This window comes from Blennius ocellaris, assembly GCF_963422515.1.
Source record: "Blennius ocellaris genome assembly, chromosome: 4".
In the NCBI taxonomy this organism is placed as follows: domain Eukaryota; kingdom Metazoa; phylum Chordata; class Actinopteri; order Blenniiformes; family Blenniidae; genus Blennius; species Blennius ocellaris.
This window is the reverse complement of record NC_137653.1, coordinates 24,893,874-24,914,097: the sequence shown is the minus strand read 5'-3', so window position 1 is coordinate 24,914,097 and position 20,224 is coordinate 24,893,874. Positions and strand designations below refer to the sequence as shown.

Here is a 20,224-nt window from a genome sequence, read left to right as displayed (position 1 = left end):
TGCTGACATGTTTTGGAGAGTAAAACCATTTGACTGACAATCAACAATTAGTTTAGATCAGCAAGATATATACAATTGGTAATTGTGCTAACTGTAGGCAACTGTAATCAATCATTTGCAAAGTGTGCTAAGACATTTGCAATTTGTTGAAAGGAATGAGAATTTGAAATCTGTTGTGAAGAAGTGCCCAGTGGTTTGGAGGGTTGTCCATGTTGTTTTGAGAATGTAATTTCTGTTTCAAGAAATGAGCTAAACCAATGGAGAAAAACTGTAATGCACCTTAACGTTGAGTGCCGTCCGCCATGAAGCAACAAAAAGAAGCAGTGGCTGCAGTGACGGCCTCCTGCCTGCAGGGTGCACTGTGAAGAACCACCGGACAACACGTGACACACATAGGAAGTGAGCCCGCCATTGACGAGCGCGTTCAACGTGATCCATTCGTGTTCTCCTTCTGAGAAAACTGACCAATTCTTCTCTAAATCCGTCTGACTAGTGGAATACTGCAGCGATGGCGTATCGAGGACAGGGGCAGAAGGTCCAGAAGGTTATGGTGCAGCCCATTGTATCCTTTCTTTGTAATCGCATCTTCACACACGCGTTTGAATAATCGGCTAGGCTAAATTAGCAGCTTGGCTAAGCATAGGTTTAACTCATCTGAACTCATGTATTTACAGTTTTGTTTGCAGGGGTAACGAGATCTATGATAACCTCATTTCAAGATATATGAACAAATAATGGATGTTTTTATTGTACTTTCGGGAGATACGGTTGACATAGCCGCGGCTAGCCGGTGTTCCGGGTTGAGCGGTTTCCCTGTCAACTGGTGACCGACATCCTTTAGTTTTTCTTGTTGCTGCGAGGAGCAGCACAAAAGGTACGACATTTTGGACTTCATAGTAAATACAGTAAAACGGCGGTCCAGAATTCTGTCGAGTTTATTAACATCTGCTTCTACCAGCGGCAAGGGACGCGAAGGCATGTCGGTCACCAGTTAGCAGGGACGCCAGTTAATCCGAAACACCGGATCCGCGATGGCGATTGTAGGACAACTCGTCCACAAAACTGCAACCCCGGAGAACTCGTTCCACAGACGACACCCTCAGAGAACAACTCGTCCACGGATGAGATGCACGTTAGATTTACTAGTAGACTATGAAACCTCCACACTGCTGAGGTCCACAGGAAATGCTTTACGAAATGTTCCCAGAGTCAAGAAACAAGGTGAAGCAGCTTTTAGTTCCTACGCACCGGTGGAACCATCTTCTGCTGACACACTCACTAATTGTGTTACCGTTATCTTTATAAATACAATTTTTATACCTGTATTAATCACTTTGTTTGCATGTAATTCCTTGTGAAGTACAGTAAATTGTCTTATTTCTTAATGGTTTGGTAGAAATACGTTTGCCAAGCGTCCAAATCTAGAAATTACAGTGTCGTCCCAAACATCTTTCATTGTTTTACTCTCCACATGTTTAACTTGTCTGTTGGATTTCCTTCACTCTGCCTGCCAGAACCTAATTTTTCGTTATCTTCAAAACGTGAGTATCTCACACTTCACATGCATACTTTTTAAGATTTGTTCCAGACTCATCACAGCGTACAAAAATACAAAATCATACAGATGAGAAGATAAAATGTATTTATACGAATAGAAGTCCTTTGTCACTTTCTTGCTATATTAAAATAGTGTTGGCAACAGTGAAATGTTGCATCAATACTGACAGTACTAAACTGTTTGCACCTTGCTATCTGATAAGTTTTCATTTATTTGTTAATATAGTATATTTACATAAACATTCATTTCTATAGCATTAAAATGCTGACATGTGAACAAGGTTTTTTGTCGTTTCCCAGCGCTCGCGGATCCAGGTGTGGCTGTACGAGCAGGTGAACATGCGGATAGAGGGCTGCATCATCGTGAGTGTCCTTTGTTTATTATGGTCTGTAGCGTGAAGTCCTAGGGCTGGGCCATATGGCCTCAAATCAATATCTCAATATATTGAGCAGTTCACCTCGATAACGATAAATAGACGATAACTCCTCCACTGCACAAAAAATTGTCCACTCGATGCAGCAGTTATGTTGATAGGACCTGGACCTATTTATTGCCACTTTAAAGGACTGTAAAACTACACTGTCTGAAAATAAATGAAGAAAATACAAATTAAGTACTTTTAGTTGTTAGGATTTTATTGATGTGCTGATAAGCACAGATTACTAGAAAAGGGAAGGACTGAGATTGAATTATACCGTGACTTTGTCTGTATTGCACCAGAAAACACTGGATTTCTCCACAGCGATCTGAAAAAAGACCAATCTAACCTAATTCTCCTGAAAGAACTTACATAGTTTGTGTGTAAAAAGACTTTTCGCGTCCAGCATGACGAACGGTGCGTTGCTCCATGGCATTCTGTCTGCCATGGAGGCGTGGATTCTGGCAGCTCGCGTCACTCTGTCCACTGATTCTCAATACGGACGATTTGCTTCGCTGGCTTCTAAAGCCGTTCACTTCAGCCACCATAGCAGCTGCTACAACTTCTGAACCTCCTCCATCACCTCCTCTCTCCATTTTTGTTACAGACTGGATGAGTGGAGTCACGTCTCTCACGCAGTACAGCGTCTTAAAGGGACATGCTGCCTAAACACGATCAAAACTAACATTTCGTTTCTTTTTTTAAACACTGAATATACCGCCATGGGCAAAATGATGTCTGTAAATTTCGGTAATCGGTAAATTTTCGGTTCATCGCCCAGGCCTATGATGTCCCTTTTATAATGCTGGGTGATGATTTCATATTCACATCAAGCAGCTGGATATTATGCTGATGGAGCTTTGCTGTCGAAATAACTGAATTGGTTCTATTTAACTTAACGTCGATAAATTGTTCCAAAATAAAATAGTGGAGGTGTAGAGCCGATGAACGGGAGTCGGAGGCGGCGTGTTCAGCAAGGAACTCTAAACTTAGTTCTCTGTTCAAACACACTTCTCAGAAACGCTTTTCTTTTCTCTTTTTTCTCTCCACACGGTGTAACAACAAAACTACTGCTGCTCGGAAACCCTGCCTCTACAAAATAAAGAAGAGTTGCTGAGAAGTGTGGATTAAAATTTAAAATATCATTCATTACAAGGATTAATTGCAGAGTCGTTCATGATAGGAACTGGATGTACGTCTTGATTTTAACCGTGCAAACTTTCTATTCATAAAGTCACTGGAGTAACACAGGAATTCTGAGTTAATTAATGGATCTCAGGTCAAATAGTGTGACCATCACTTGACTCGCTGTAAATCTATGGAATGTAACTTCTGTGCATCAGGTGGGAGCAGTTTGTCCTTTTTCACTGAGGCCAAAATCCTTCATTTGTCTTTTGTGGCTTTCGAAGAAGTCTAATTATTTCCTCATAGTTTTTCTAATAGACACTAAAGTGTTGAGGTAAATTGACCAGCATCTTCAATTTGTTTGTGTGGTTGACTCCACTCCGAGGGACAACAATCCGCTTCTTCAGGATGAGTTTTTTTGTTTTTTTTGTTTTGTATCCCAAAGTTAACACGTCATTGTGTTCCAGGGCTTCGATGAATACATGAATCTGGTTCTCGATGATGCAGAGGAAGTCCACATGAAAACGAAGAACAGAAAGCCCCTGGGTAAGATCACTCCGTCAATTCACTCCATTCAGTGAAAGTAAAGCCCCTCGGGGCGGTTCAGACCAGATCAGGGCTTTCAGGCTGCATGAGTGGCGCCCTGATGCAAACTGTTTACACTTGTCCTTTGTTTCAGGCTTACCGCTGGAGATCAGCTTGCTTTATTACCTCAAATGTCATTTTGTAGATATTGTATACGAAAAATAAGTCTTCCCAGTGGGATTCAAAGTTTTATAAAATTGAGGGGAAAAGATTATAATTTAAGGCGATTGGGTGTGTGGGGGCATTATTGTAGCCAAATTATGTCTAAGCATATATAAAAAATAAATAAAATGAAGTTGTTTCTATACACCTGGAATCTGATGATAGAAGGCTCAGCAATGCATCGACTTTTTTTTTCTTTTTTTTTTTACACATTTGAAAACTATTTACAGACAACTTTTGCAGATTCGGGTTCACATTGACATTCGTTTACACATCAACAACTGTAACTCCAGACAGATTGAGGTACAGACAGACAACTGCTTATGCATAGACAAATAGTTTTGCAACAATAATACCCTGTGTCTTTGAAAGGACCAATGTAATGTTCAGATGTCTGAGTTTTGGAATGGACTTGGTGATTCTTAAAATGATGTAAATCTCTGATTACTTGGAGTAAGTTTTTATGTTCTTGTTTGTATTACTGCTGTTCAGGGTTACTTTCTCTCTCTTTCTCTCTCCCCAAACCAAGGTTTGTATCTCCCTCCAGTCTCTCTGTCTATCCTGTCCCCTCCCTCCAACCCACATGCAGAAAAGCCGCCACCTGAGTCTGTGCTGATGTTTTGTCTTGTTCTCATGTCTCTTCCAGGGAGGATCATGTTGAAAGGAGACAACATCACTTTGCTGCAGAGCGTCTCCACCTGACTTCACACACACTCTTCAACAAGTTCCTCATTCTGGATTAGACTTTGTATTCGTATGACATGGATAATGAGTGTTTCTTTTCACCATGTGCTTGTATTTTGAGAATAAACCTTGTTTTTTTTCTTAAACGTGCCTATTTTGACTTCTTCCAGAAGGTTTCCTCTCAGAACTGTGATGTCATGTTTTACAATCGTATTCATTTTCAGCAGCTTTGGTTTGTCAGATATGTATCAAAATAGGAGTTTTGTTGAAGAACGGTTGTCAGAAATTTGAAGGAAGAAAATAACAAAGGAGCAGATGAGCTTAATCTACTTTTTAAAAGGTTTTTGTTTTGACTTAAATCTTCCCGGTTTCCCAAAGACAAAGATCGGGGCAAGATGGCGGCGCCACCACGTGTCAGCGCCAATGAGGAGTATCGGTCAATGCAGCGTCTACTCTTTATTATGGCTGTGGTTCTATGTACTGTATCTGAGTTCTATAGGTCTATGGCCCTGGTCCTCCAGCTAGTGTCAGTAGGTACTGGAGCTTGTAGTCCGTCATTGTTGTGGTTATTAGACTACATCGTTTTTCCTCAGATGATCATCTTTGCAGTCCACACCTCACCGCCGAGCCATCCTGTTAGGATTTCTCTAATCTGGGACCAGTTTTTTAAAAAAAATTAATCATGTTTTCAAGCAGATGATCGGCCAAAAACAGTTCGTTTATGTGAGCCGGTGTTCTTGTGGGGAACGGCCCCATAGGCCCCTTTTATACGACAGGAATTTCAAGTTTCAGAAAAATTGTATTCCCCATGTTTTTACGGTGTTGGAGTGTTTTCAAAAAGTTCCACTTTGGGAGTCGTTTTCAAAAAGTAATTTTTAATGGCTGGTAGCACTGTTGTGTAAACAAGTTTTTTTTACAGAGTTGTGATGAGTGCTGAAAGACGGCAAATGTATATATATATATACACACACACATAGATATAGATAGATACATGGCCAACATTGTGTTCCAAATTCTGCTGTATGTGGTCTTTGACTTGTATTTTTCAATATTAAACTCAATCTCTAAACGGAAACATACATTTTGAATTCTGTTGACATTTTCTAAATGTATTCCAATTTTTATTTGCAATTTCAATAATACAGTTAAAATGGCATTAAAAAAAGAGGGTCCCCTATACTGCAGTAAGTGGTACAAAAATAGTTTCCAACAATACACTTTCCCATTTCCATTCAAACATACACTTTTTTTTAATTCTATAAAGAATATAAAGACAAGACAAAGGACGATATAAACAAGACAATCTAGACACGTCAGGAAGAAATCTATATGTATATAATTTTTTTCTGTCATTTATGTTTGCTTTTTTTTAATTGTTTCTTTTGAGAAACGAACTGTTGTCGGTGTTTTGGTTGACTGAACGAGCTGCGAGCGCTTGTTGGAGCGACGATGCTTCTATGTATTACAGATCATGATCACAGCTTGCTCGTTTTTCTTCCTCTTCACCTCAAAGCATCGTGGAAACTTATGAAACTGTCTGTGTATTATACTATACACAGATGAGCTGGCACTTTTTGTCTCACGTGTCCTGGACGTCTCCTTGTTTGAGGATCACCCTGAAACAAGAACCTACAAAGTTCGGAATAAAGACCTCATATATAAAAAAATATAAATATGACTAAATTTTTTTCTCCAGCTTCTGACTTTTTTTCTTTGATAACTTGGTTTCACCCTCCAAGAATGCCTCCTTCAGCACGTTTCCCTCTCTGCAACGGGGTCATTGGACTGTACTGACATCTAGAGGCAGACAGAGGTAAGGCACCATACCTATGTAGGTCAAACCTTTCCCTCTTGTCCTGTAGGATGAAAAAAGAAATCCTCCTGTATAACAGACTAATCCTCTTGCTGTTTTCTTGTGGGACCAATTCCAGTGGTAAATTACGGTGGCTGAGAGGAACAAAACAAAATTACAAGTGAGACACTCTTACATTACCAGAACACACAAGTCTCGAATTCCCACCGAGTTAGAAAGTCCTGTTTTGCCTGTTTTGGGGACAAAATATGGAGAGATGAACGTGGTTTAGTTGTTCATGTGGTCGGTCTCTGCAGTGTTCGCGGGGCACGGTGGCACCGTCATCTTGGTCCGGTGGCCCGCTCTGCTCAGTCTAATAATTCCATCTGTTCGGCGCGTCATCACTTTTAATCAATCATAAATCCCTGATTGTTAAACTGATCTTCACCTGGTTTTCTTTCCAGCAGACGTCATACATGTAGGTTTGATTCTGGACACATGGTTTGGAGTATTTTAATGTTCATAGTGGGCTAAACAATTATAGAATGTTGTTCTGATTTGTGATCTATGATAGGTAAAACAATACACACAGATTATTTTTAATTAGTTGAAAAATAATAATATGAACACATTATAAACCCATATGTAAAATACAAAAACCATAGGCATGTTATCAATCAGAAAAAAATCTAGATTTGTATTTTTTATTCATTCATTTCATGCATGTTGCACAGAAGGAGCTGCTCAGAGCTCCCACAGTCTCCTGAAGGGGGCGAGAGGGGTTGTCCACGATGGCTGTCGGCTTGGCCAACATCCTCCGCTCACCCACCTCCTCAATGGCGTCCAGGGGACAGTCCAAGACTGAGACGGCCCTTCTGACCAGCTTGTTCAGTCCCTTTCTGTCCCGCATCCACTGGCCCAGCAGACCCCAACATAAAGGATGGCAGATGCCACCACAGAGTCATAGAAAGTCCTCAGCAGAGTCCTGCTGTCTTCTCAAAGTCTTGTCAGTGGGTGGGTACGACTTTGGCCCTTCTTGTACAGTACGTCCGTGTTGTGTGACCAGTCCAGTTTGTTGTTGAGGTGAACAGCCAAGGTACCTGTACTCCTCCCAGATCTGGATGTCCAGGCCCTGGAGGCTCGCCGGTGCAGGTTGTGGAGGTTTCCTTCTGAAGTCAGTCACCACCTCCCTCGTCTTACCAGCACTGATGTGCAGGTGGTTTTGTTCACACCAGCAGACAAAAGAGGTGATGACCTCCCTGTGCTCCTGGTCGTCCCCCTCTGACACATGTCCGATGATGGCCGAGTCATCGGAGAACTTCTGGAGGTGGCAGTTGTCAGTATTGTGAGGGAACTCTGATGTGTATAGTGTGAACAGGAACGGGGAGAGCACTGTACCCTGAGGAGCCACCGTGCTGCAGATAACCACATCAGACACATAGTCCCAGAGCCTCATGTCCTGCGGCCTGAGTAGTGAGGTAGCCGAAGGTCCATTGCAGCCAGGTGATGGTCGACTCCAGCTCTCACCAGCTTCCCCCTGGGCAGTTTTGGCTGGATGGTGTTGGGCGCACTGGAGAAGTCAAAGAACATCACTCTCACAGTGCTCCTGGTGTCCTCCAGGTGCAGCAGGGAGATGACATCATCCACAACGACGCCTGCTCTGTACGCAAACTGCAGGGGGTTCATAGGAAGAAGTAAAACTTATCAAATTCTACCCCTTATCTAATATTATATTGGACAGTTCTACCAATTAATATCTTTCTATATTAAAACTTGTATTATATATGCAGTAAGATTGCCATGTAATATGCCACACACACACACACACACACACACACACACACACACACACACACACACACACACACACACACACACACACACACACACACACACACACACAAATAAAATACTTGCAGCAATATTCCATAAAAAGTAGGTAAATGAGTAAGTGGGGCCGAAGAGTCCTAAAGAACAGCTGTGTGCCCACATTTAACACATTTAACAAACATTGTTATGTATTAATTCAAACATGGTGACTAAAGTGGTAAGTGGGTAATGTGATATATTGGTACAGCTGCAGTTAGAGCTGTAGCAGCACAGTAACATTTCTGTTTTCCTCTGTAGCAAGAATGACTCAGTGAACGAATTAATGAACGTGATGATTCGTGAATCACCGTTCAGTAAAGTGACTCGCGGGTTTTGAACGATTCGTTCAAACTCGCAAGTCAAGAGTCCCTGTTCCGTTGACTGGGAAGCCCCTTAGCTCGGAGCTGCCAACGCCCGGCGTAAAGACACAAACAGAGAAAACGGTACGAAAAAACACAATATTTACGTCGTTGTTGTGATATGACCCGATGTTTAGTTTAAATGCAGGCAATACTGCCCGGGAGTGTACATGTGTGCTTAACTGGAGGGCGTTATACGGCGTAGATGTGCCATTCGGAAGCAGCATCCGCGGTGACTAGCTCTCTACGTTTGCTCAGGCTAATGAGGCAGGACTGTGTTTGACACTCAACCTTCGAGGAAGGAAATCCGTCTACTATACCTCATACAAACAGTTAAAAAAAAAAAAACATCCACTGTACATTTGGTGAAAGCTGCCAAAGCCGCCGGAGATTTAACTCTTTACGTGTTAGCGGTTCGCGTAGAGGAGCTAGATGAAGAGGCGTAACAAGCCATCCGGTCATTATTCTTCCGACTTACAGTGTTCTCCCTTTATGCTATTTTAACTGTAAAGTATGGATTCAGTTTAAAACACAGGGGGGTGTGTGTCTCTTGAAAGTTCATCGTTGGAGCAACCAAGAGGAAATTTGGCCCGATTGAGGCCGAAGATGCGGCCGGTGTTTCGGATTAACTGGATTCCCTGTTAACTGGTGACCAACTTCCTTTAGCGTCCCTTGTTGCTGCTGGTAACCACCCATCCATCTTCTATTCCGGAAGTCGGGCTTACGTCACACATGACGTTTCGGCACGGCGCCATATTTGTTTGGGGGAAAACAAACCAGCCGGTGCAATTGTACAGTGTGCGTTTACTTAATTATTTTTTCATTACATGGAGAAAATTGCATACATTGCCAAAGAAGAATCACCGGAGGAGGCCTGGGCCCAATACAATGTCAAATTAAACATGGTAGGGTTGTCTGAATACCTGTACAAGCTCCCTGCAGACACCTGGATCAACAATCCTAAACAGTGGCCCAACTTTATCTTCCCGTATCTGTACAATTATGTGATAAATGAACCACATGAGTGTTTGCATCCTCTGTTAAGCCTTCCACACACTGCAATTGTCACAACTTTGGTCATGGTTTGCTAAAATGTACTTATTCCCAGCTCCCCTTAAAAAATTAACCGAACAGTTTTATTTAAAAAAAAAAGTTTTCAATTATTCCGCACTCTGTCCGAGTAGCAACCACTTCCATGTTGTCTTCCTCCTTATCTTTATGTGTTTGGCTTTCCAAACACATAAATCTCACAACGCCGGGTCTCCATTTATGATCATGTATTGCAACACTTTGGTTGCAAGTCAGATTTTCTTTGTGCCATATGTTCTGCAGACTGCAAACTTCATGTTGTGGCTGAGTTTTAAGTGCTGAGAGCACATATAAGTGTGACAAGACCCTATTTTTGCTGTTATTTGCCCTGCTAAACTCCCTTACTTTTGTGCGGCCGATGAAAGACGGTCAGTTTCCGGCGTTCCGGCTTTCTTGGAGCAAACTTCACGCCCGCATTCTTAGTTGCATGAACTAAACACCCATATACACAACAACTCTTAGGCATTTGGAAAAATCCAAAATGTAATTTATCTTGAGAACTCACTGAACCTTGACATATTGTTTCTCCTCTCAATAAATATGGCACCCACTGTTGCTGGAGGGTTGCTAGTAGCAATGCAGCAGAGTCCCCATATGGCCGACTTCCCAAATGCCGCTTTCTCCTGCTCAGGGGAGCCGGAGCCAATCGCCACTAGCTATGGGCTGAAACAGAATACACCTTGACAGACACACACCCCCGCCTGATTTGCCAGGTTTTTAACATCTGCAACAATGGACTCTAAAGGCAGTCGGTCACCAGTTCACACGGAAACCAGTTTAATCCGGGATGGAGCAGCGCAGGATAACGTAGTCGCGGTTAGCAGCAGTGGTCACCCAATGTCTTGGGAGGGCTTCCTTTAGCCAATATTTTACTTGATTGTGGAACCAAATTGCAACCAGGGCCACCAGTATTCAGTCTTTTAAAAGATGTTTTCATTTTGATTGTTGGCTGCTTTCACTGCTGGTCCTTAAGCTGGCCGGCCCCACAGAGCCTGCTGGCCTACAAACACAAATTCTGGATTAAGTCTGCTTGTGTTGTAGCTGTAGTTGCCCCTCTGCACATTGCCTTCAGCTGACTGTGGTTAGTTACTTTTTAGGTTAGTTTGAGTAAATGTGTGAGTACTTCTTTTTGCATTCCATACGCAGGGCTTGAATTTCACCGTGGGACTGTGGGAATCCCGCATATTTTACTAAATTCCTGCAAATCTGTCTTTCATAGTGCAGGAAATTTAACACAGCCTCTATGGTGGTGTGGTGGATGTGTGAGCGTGAGGAGAGACAGTGCAGCAGGTCCAAGTTACGTGATGCACCTGAACACATCACTCAGGGCTGCACATGATGGCTACAATAGCGAGACGAGGTCAGGAAGGCAAATATATTTTCTCGTGGTCCGACTGAAAAAGTTGAGGACGGTACGGGAAAAAACTGTGACCGGCAGCTACGATTTTCCGCTACCCCTCCGTTGAGGTACCAAGAGCCGAGGAACGGGTCTGTGAGGAGGAGCGACAACGCAGCCGTCTGCTGATTGGTCGTGACGTTCGTCACTCTCGACTTGTCCACAATATTTAATTATTTCATCGGCTGGAAACCCTCCGTTGTTGTTTACATACACCGCTTTGCGCTCAGTGGTTGTTTTGTTAACTGGGTTTCTCGAAACGTGGGCGCCCGACACAACATGGCGGCCTATTAACGAGATAGAGACGCTCCCCTCAGGAACAGGAGGAGGAAATTCAACAGGAGCTGGATGCTACTGTTCACAATGAGAAAGTTTAACCCGAGTCACAGAGAATGACTTGGACAGTTGCCAGCCGCTTCCGTGTTCTTCGCTGGAGCGTCTCCAAGTCGCTCGCAAACCCCGCCTACATTTTTCCATACTTTCTGTGGTGGGACCGCGCAACAGAGTTGGTCCTGGGTACACTTTGCCGTACCGTAACCTCCCGCTCCGCCACGTACTGCGCAGTGGAACTGTGGCTTAAGAGGGCCGGTATGCGCCGATATGCAGTACCGGCACTTTTAAATCACCCCTCAGTGTACTGGGATTTTTTTATGGCATACAGCGCGTACTGGAGTTCTCTGTAATTTCTAGATGATAAACCTTCATACACCTACATTTTTCACATGCTTTGAACCCAGCGTCTTAAACAATGATGCTAATTTGTGGATTTTTCTGAGTAAACGAGCTTCATGCGGACGATACACGGGTGGTGTGTTCATGTGCGTCACGTAACTCTGCCCTGCTGCAGTCCTTGGCACGTACATTCTATCCTGTATATGTTGTCTTGACTCAGTTTTGATATAAATATAAAAATAATGTCACGTTTTACTGATATGAGCACAGACTGAGAATAGAGTTGTCATGATTGGATCAATACCCTGTCATTCATGTCCTCTGCATGCCACAGATGATCAGAGGACGGAAGTTTGTCCCATAGCCAATCAGAGGTGAGGAAGGTGGGTTACTAAATAGGGAAATGCTACAGAACCACACTCTCAATTTCTCAGCTTCGTGTTGGAGGTAATTTAATGAGGTGATGAAAAATACAACCTACATTGAATGTTGCCCAAATCTCTGTCTGTTGATGTTATCAATATATGTTATTGTGATTTTCTTACCTCATAAGGATCACTAGGTACCATTAATGTTGCATCAATAATGATTAATAATTATCAATAGTTATTAATTATTTTATAGAAAATTTAATCTGATCTTTATCAGACACCCCGGGAGCACCAGCTGTTTGACAGGAAGTGATAGCAATTCAGTTATATCAGTGTCATAAGTATGATTCCAAATTCTAGATATTTACAATGAAAACAAATAAAACACAGATTCTAAATACCTATATACAGCTTGGTGTGTGCTGTTTCTTTTTTTCTTTTAACAATAGAGGCTTTTGTCATTGTACAGCACATGTTTTTTTTTATAGAGCTCAGCCTGGCTTCTGTAGAAAGTACACTGTAAGCTTTTATTTGTGTTCAATGGACACTTTTTTTGAGTATTTCATCCTCATCACTTCCAGAAACATCATCCATGCAGCTACTGCTTCCTTCTGAACGTTCACACACTGCTGGCACCTACACAATGTTTGTAAACCTGTCCAGCTTGGGATAGTGCATCTTTCAGCATCAATGAACTTAACAGATATGTATGCCAGTTCAGTTTATGCAGCAGGCTTTGTTTTCAATCTGTACGGTTCTGTCTGCAAAGAAATACTGTCATGATGAGACATTCTGGGGTCCCCGTCTTTTTGATTGCTGGTCCAGTTCCAATGGGATGGTAGGGGCTGGTTTGAGTGTGGAAACTCCCTTCTGTCGCGGCCGTCTGTCTGGGTTTGACTGTTGTTCAATGACTGAACTTTGCAGCATAATGCCATTAGTGTGGCGGGTCGTCCCCCACGACGGGACAATGTCTCCTCTTCAAAATCTATGTTGTCCCATGCCAGAACTGTTGGTGCGTTCTTATAGAATCCGTTTGGCATTTTGTCTCTGCCCTCTACTAAACTGAATTTGTGCAAGGCTGGTGTCTCGACTCAGAACTGTGTCCCACGAAGGAGAATGTCCTACTCTCCTTAGTAGTGACATAATTTGTGATGAACCTGTTAGATGGCAAACAGTGAGACCAAGACACAGAGATTAAGGTGTCTGCTTTCAGCCCTTACAAGCGAGATACACTACATTTTGACAAATGGATAGGCTCAAGTCATGTGATATATTGACATAACATGTGTGTTCCTCTGAAGCACCCAAGAAATCAGATTATACAGTTCAAGTGACACAACAGATTTTGCTTCAGTCACATTTAGGTCATCAGATGTGTGTTGCCATGGGGAGTCCCATAGGAGCCTCTTGAACATCAGTACTGCACAATAAAGTGTCTTTGTGTCCTCATTAGTTTGCCTGGCAGCTTTTGCTCTTGTTTCAGTGCCACTTTCTGCGTGGCTTCCCTCTGTTGTTGACTCTGTGGATTCTGTACCTGATGGCTCATGCTCTTCCACTACAGTGATGAACTTTCTTCTCAGCTGATTTATCCTCAGCACCTCTCGCTTCATAATCATGCTTTGCCTGATGATCTGCTCACAGGACATCTTGTAGCTCGTGCCCGGTTCACACAGCAGGATAATCAGGACGATTTTGGCCCCGATTCTCCCCTTTTGACAATTTTAAGGAGGCTCAGATCATCATCAGATAATCTTATCAGATATTCCTGCCGGGTGTGGCTTGTTAAGACTGCTCTCGTCTGCTGGGAAGGATGTCGGGGGGGATATTCAACATGTTGGGTTGTTTTGGCCCGAGTTCTCGTCGTGTGTGGGGCCTTCAGAGCACGAGCCTGTTGACTGTGACACGTAGCCAATCAGAAAGCGAGGCGACGTAGAGGAGAGGAAACGCCGGACCGGAAGCGCGCCGGGAATCCAAAAATCAAAACGGCTGTTATGACGAACCAACGCCTCTTGTTTTTAAAACGTGTTTTTTCTGATTAAAAACACACCACAAACGATCGCCATTGCGTCCTCGTCATCCGCCGGGTTCGTTGACTCTGGAATCACGTTTGATCTCGAGAGGTTTTGCGAGATGGTGAACATCTGTGGATGTTCACCAGTGAAATCGGTGGGTGTGTTGATGTTGCTGAGTGGCTGCACGCCACACACTGTACGACCAAAACTGTTAAACCTGGGATTATTTATCGTGTGTGTGTGTGTGTGTGTGTGTGTGTGTGTGTGTGTGTGTGTGTGTGTGTGTGTGTGTGTGTGTGTGTGTGTCATTCCTGAAACACACACACTTTTTGGAAAACACGTCTATCCTCCCATCCTTGCCTCGTCCTCTCTCCACTAACATTCTGAAACGTCCTGCTGCAGCAGCAGAGTCACAACTTCTTCAGGAGCTTCTCCTTCTGGGTCATCCTGGTTCTTATTAGCACAGATAGAATGTAAACAATAGCACATGGCATAAGGAGAGGAAGCACTTCCTCTTCTTCCCAAGATGGGCATGTGGGCGGAGCCAATCCAGCTCCATGAAACCAGCAGATTCTGAATGAGGCTCAATTTTGGACCAATAGGATTCAAACTGCATTGTAATTTTCTTCTTCAACACTGCTTATTCTGTGACTTAATTTAAAAGAAAATGTTTAAGATTTAATTTTCAAAGGACACTCCAGTAAATTGCGACCAAAATTCAATTTGAAATGTGAAATTTGAAAATTAAAATGCATTTTCAAAAAATACATTTTCTTTTCAAGGATAGAGCTGCATTATCTGACTTGATTTGTTTTTTTCACTGCCCATGTTTCACGGTTCATGTGAAAGCGACCAAGCAGCTCCAATATTATTGAATTGGTGCATATATGTGGGAGTTCAGGGATTTTCGAACCAAGGGTGTGAGCGATGTGTAATTCACTTGTGTAGTTACTGATTTGTTAACGTTAAAGTCATTATTTAAATCTATATAAGTGCAATTGTGTTTAAAAAGAGTTGTGGAAGCATCTAATAGATCCTCCCCTGCTTCTTTTTCTGCCTGTGTTTTTTCCAGATCGTGAATAAAAAGTGAGGCCTGTGAAACGCAGCTATGCAGACCATAAAGTGTGTCGTGGTTGGGGACGGTGCCGTCGGTAAAACCTGCCTGCTCATCTCCTACACTACAAACAAGTTTCCCTCTGAATACGTGCCAACGGTAAGTGCCGCCGATGCCGCGCTGCAGAATCCGCGTTGAATCGCGAAGTCTTTCCGAACTCCCGCTGGATGAATCGCTAACGTGCCTCCGGACATCTGTTGCAGGTGTTTGATAACTATGCTGTAACTGTAATGATCGGCGGCGAGCCCTACACTCTGGGCTTGTTTGATACAGCGGGTACGTGTCCTGGCTTCATGCTTCGTACTCGGGGATGCACCCATACCACTTTTGAAAAGTACCAGTACTAACCTTCAAAACTACTCGCCGGTTTGTTCCAGGTCAGGAAGACTACGACAGGCTAAGACCTTTGAGTTACCCACAGACCGACGTCTTCCTCGTCTGCTTCTCCGTCGTGTCTCCATCCTCCTTTGAAAACGTCAAAGAAAAGGTAACGCCGGCACTTGCAGTCCTACTCCGGCTTAGTTTACCCCTCCCCCCCCTCTCTCTCTCACAGTGTGTTGACTGTTGTGTTTGCCGGTGCAGTGGGTTCCAGAGATCACCCACCACTGTCCAAAGACGCCCTTCCTCCTCGTGGGCACGCAGATCGACCTGCGAGACGACCCGTCCACGATAGAGAAGCTGGCCAAGAACAAGCAGAAGCCCATCACTCCGGAGACGGCGGAGAAGCTTGCCAGAGACCTCAAGGCTGTGAAATACGTGGAGTGCTCGGCCCTCACACAGGTAAAGGACATGAGCTTCAGAGAGTTACACTCAAACACACCTCAATAGCGAGACAAAGGTACATGGAAGAAAGACGAACATGACCAAGGGGTTTGTTTCAAGACTGTCTGGCTGCAGGACCTCCACTCTCAGGCTCCCTCCACTCTCAGACAGGAAGTGGTCATTCAACATAAAATGCGACAATTCAAAATTCCGATTGAGTTAGGGGCCGTCCACACCGTGAAACCAGTTGTCCACATGAGGTTGGTGTTTTAGAAGCGCAAAGACGGGTTTTTTTCAACAAGGGTCCCAGAGTGGGTAAATTTTAAAACCCCGGCTCGTGCCGTCCAACCCCCCGGGGTGTGGGCGGAAAAGTCAGCAACGACGATCATCGTGAACAAAAGATGACGTAACCTCACCCCCACACCGCGGTCCGTGATGTCATCAAATAACCACAACAATCAGGGACGACAAGCTCTGGTGGAGCTGCAGAAGCTACATGACGTTAGCAGCAGGAAGAGCTACAGAACTAGAGTTATATAGAGGTTTATGAGCAGGAATCTACTTATACATTTCTATTTGCTCTGTCTTTTTCTGTATTTGTGGTGTGTTTGGTGAGTCACAGCGCCTCTAAAGGCCCGGCATGTGTACTACATGCCCTGAAGGCCCTGTATTGAGCTGTAGTATCAAAAACTTTCATGAACCCAAAATGCAAGAACGATACTTTTCATTTGAAATGGCGTCATGTGAACCGGGCCTGTTAGATATCGTGGTTAACAACCTTAATTTTATCGTCATCCACGATTAAGATTAAGAGTTAATTGAATGATGTCAATCAACAAAACCGAAGCCTAAAGAAAAACACAAACCTCCTTGTGACAACAGCTTTTTATTAGGTTTTTTTGGCCAAACTCTCCATAAACACACGTTGCTCACATTGCAAGTGTTGAATGTCTTTGTTCCAGTTTTCTCTCTCTCTCCTCCGGGGCAGAAAGCAGAGCTCAGTGTTTGTAAAGTTTGCCACCGCTTCGGCCTGCCCCCCCTCTTGTTTTGTTTTGCAGCCAGGACACTGAGCACCAGCAGGGCTTTGTTCACTTTTTCCTCCATTTTCTTCTTTGGCTTGTGTTTGAGTGAAGAGATCAGCTGATCTCACATGTGATGTTGTGTTGATCTCCGGCCACCGCATTATGCCTTATTTACAGTTTACAGTCAATGTTGTTGTTGTTGTTCCTCACAACGTGTGTGTTTGTGTGTTTGTGTCCACAGAAAGGCCTAAAGAATGTGTTTGATGAAGCCATATTGGCTGCACTGGAGCCCCCAGAGCCCAAGAAGAAACGCAAATGCTTGCTGCTATGAGATGCTCCCACCTTAACCAGAACACACACACACACACACACACACACACACACACACACACACACACACACACACACACACACACACACACACACACACACACACACACACACACACACACACACACACACACACACACACACACGTTAAATCATCCTCCTGTCCCCCCCTCCCTCGCCACACCCCCTCCCTCGCTCTGCCGAGGCTCTCCGTGAAGGGACGAGCAGCGAGAGAACCAGCCGGCCGAGTTTCCCACAATTCCTCTGCAATAACAAGACGCTTCACGTGAAGCCGACCTGGCTGCTGTAGGAGGGGCAGAGTGGGAATCCATACAGCGTCACGCAGCTTTGGGCTCAGCCAAGCTGCGCTTTAAAATTTTAACCCGTTAAAAAGTTCTTTAATTCCCCTTCTTTCTCCCTCCCGTCTTTCTCGACACCACCACAGGAAGATGCTTAACACAGTAGTGTTTGTTTTTTTGTGTGTTTTTTTTCCGTTTGCCAACCTTTGAGCCATTTTCCTCCAAATCCTCAATACACCGGAGAGATTCAGTCGGAACGAGACGCCTCCAAACCCACGGAAGGCCGCCGTGCAGCTCGGACACGGTTGGGTTGGGAAATAGAAGAAGGGAAGGCATCCGGCAGGAAACGGGGGCCACGAGTCCGGCGCAGGATTTGGCCTTTTTTTTTTTTTTTTTAGATGCAGGGAACTTAAACAGTGTTAGCAGAAGAAGCGGGCTCAGCGGAGGGCGAAGCGCAACTCTGAGACGCTTCCAACGGGCCCGGCGCACGCAGACGTTCCGGTTACGTGCGTCAGCCAGGCGCCGCGCCGCGCCGCGCCGCTCAAACCGTAGTTTAACAGATGTAATTATAATGTAAGATGGCACACGATGTTGATGTAGGCTCCAGGTGTTTTTACCAAAATTTGTTTTGTTTTGTTTTTTTTTTCTTTATTATTTCTGTTCGTGCTGTTTTTTTTATTTTATATATATATACAAATATATAAATATATATGAAAAAAAAAAGAAGGTTAATTTCACTCCTTTTACACTTAGGGGTTCTGAATTCATCTGACCTCTGACCTGCCAGTTTCGGCCCTGAAAACCTCCGGTTGGTTCGAAGTCCAGACCTCCAGTGGCAGAGAGACTGTTTGGTAGAGATGATTTGTGATTGGTTGGTTCTTGTTTTCCTGTGACTGGTGGCTTCGAGTTGGGTTGACATCCAGTCAGTCAGTATAATTATGATAACCTGTTGTTGTTTTGGTGCAAAACCAAATGCTTTGTCTAAAAGTCTTTGTTCTTTGTATATGCATTCTTTTCAAAAATATTAAACTTATACCTTAATTGCCTTTACCACCTTGTCATGTGGCTGGTTTTTATTGGACTTTTAAAGAAAAACAACAACAACAAAAAATCCAGGATAAAGGTGTTCGACGACCTTGAAAACTATAAAGCTCCAGCTGTTTCATCAGTGTTCAGATGCTTTCAGATTATTGAAGCTGAGATGGTGTGGGAAGTGTTTAAAGGAACCATATTAACCAAATTTCACTAATGGTTTTCTGATTAAACTGCATCTCCATATCTGTGAATGAGGCTCCAGAATAAAAAAAAAAAAACAATCTGCGGTCTCGCGAATTTGTGAATGTGTGCTCCAACCAGCTCGTCGATCTCCACTGTGGCCGGGGTTTTCAAGAATCATCATTTGTGGTGAGTCACAGCTGCGTTTATGTGTAAATGCAGAGAAATATCAGTTTTTTTTTTTGTCAAATACTGTACCAGAGCGGCCTGAGCCTCTGAAGACCTGGCAGATCAATTTTATTGTTGATGGAAATTTACCAGCAAAACTTTGCAAAGTTTTGCGTGTTTGCATCATGGACTTATAGAAAGCAGGCTTTGGTGAAAAACAACTGGATAAAGCTTGTATCTGTACCAACCGTCCATGACTCGACTCCAGCCGGGAATTATTTCATTTCGCTTTGCTTTACTGTGCAGGTCTACTTGGTGTGTTCGCCTGCAGTTATTGTCAGACATTCAACATGAGATGTGTGATGTTCTGTTTAAAAGAATACTCGAGTTTATATTCAGGCATAATTAGGTTCAGTATAATATGAAAAACTGTAATAGTTTTACCCTTATAGAAACTCATAAAGCATAATGATTCTGTCCTCACAGGACTGTACGATGACTGGCGAGCTAAATATTTCAAAGACACATTTAGCATCACACACAGGTGCATGATTTAATGTTCATATTGGTCAAAATCCAGTTGATTGTGGTATAAAATGCATCTAATGAGGTTGTCTGGCAAGTGAACTGGTTCTTTCATAACAACTTTCTGACAAGACGAATAATATGACAAAAATTATTCACGTTTGAATGTCAGATGATTAAAAAGCAAAAAAAAGTTTTACATTATATAATTATACTTCTTAATGTTATGCCTCCTACTAAAACGTCAAGTAAAACAGTAGGTAGTGGAATAGACCGACTCAGTTTGAAACTCAATGCAGCAGATTTGGACAAGGACAATAAAGCCTAATAAATAACAAGATTTGTTCTTTTCCAGTAACTCAGATGGTTCAGTGCAGAAGTGTGGCCATCAGAACTAAATGAGAGTGATCCTCTTCTAATAGACAAGCTTCGTGCCTCACTGACACTCAGTGTTCTGCTCTTCACTGCCCTGCTCATCTGCATGTCAGAGGATTTATTCAGATTCAAACATGAACCGACACACAAAAGGTAGAAAAACTCTGGAAGGAGCCAAACAGACTAAAAGTTCTTCCTCCTGTCATTTGCAGCCATAAACGGCTCACATATTGACTTTTTGTCCAATAAAGTAGAATAAGTTTGAACTTACTACGAGCAAGCAGCTCAAATGTTGTACTTTTTAGTGAACTTGAATAAAACG

General features: G+C 43.3%; 2 protein-coding genes across 2 annotated transcripts; both read left to right on the top strand.

The window, feature by feature from the left end:
* The first annotated feature begins 411 nt into the window (after nt 1-411).
* On the top strand, nt 412-4,672 carry snrpe (small nuclear ribonucleoprotein polypeptide E). Its single transcript, XM_080495539.1, has 5 exons — nt 412-562; nt 1,515-1,541; nt 1,858-1,920; nt 3,569-3,647; nt 4,495-4,672. The coding sequence occupies exons 1-5, from the start codon at nt 509-511 to the stop codon at nt 4,548-4,550; spliced, it is 279 nt and encodes a 92-aa protein (XP_080351665.1). The 5' UTR covers nt 412-508; the 3' UTR covers nt 4,551-4,672.
* Nucleotides 4,673-8,575: 3,903 nt separating this feature from the next.
* On the top strand, nt 8,576-18,669 carry cdc42 (cell division cycle 42). Its single transcript, XM_080494753.1, has 6 exons — nt 8,576-8,636; nt 15,165-15,305; nt 15,410-15,482; nt 15,584-15,693; nt 15,789-15,986; nt 17,232-18,669. The coding sequence occupies exons 2-6, from the start codon at nt 15,201-15,203 to the stop codon at nt 17,319-17,321; spliced, it is 576 nt and encodes a 191-aa protein (XP_080350879.1). The 5' UTR covers nt 8,576-8,636; nt 15,165-15,200; the 3' UTR covers nt 17,322-18,669.
* The last annotated feature ends 1,555 nt before the right edge of the window (nt 18,670-20,224 follow it).

Coding starts and splice junctions, on each gene's coding strand:
- snrpe (XM_080495539.1), top strand. CDS start 509: ATGGCGTATCGAGGACAGGGGCAGAAGGTCCAGAAGGTTATGGTGCAG. Junction 1,921..3,568: donor GGATAGAGGGCTGCATCATC/GTGAGTGTCCTT, acceptor ATTGTGTTCCAG/GGCTTCGATGAATACATGAA. Junction 3,648..4,494: donor GAAGAACAGAAAGCCCCTGG/GTAAGATCACTC, acceptor TGTCTCTTCCAG/GGAGGATCATGTTGAAAGGA.
- cdc42 (XM_080494753.1), top strand. CDS start 15,201: ATGCAGACCATAAAGTGTGTCGTGGTTGGGGACGGTGCCGTCGGTAAA. Junction 15,483..15,583: donor GGGCTTGTTTGATACAGCGG/GTACGTGTCCTG, acceptor GGTTTGTTCCAG/GTCAGGAAGACTACGACAGG. Junction 15,987..17,231: donor AGTGCTCGGCCCTCACACAG/GTAAAGGACATG, acceptor TTGTGTCCACAG/AAAGGCCTAAAGAATGTGTT.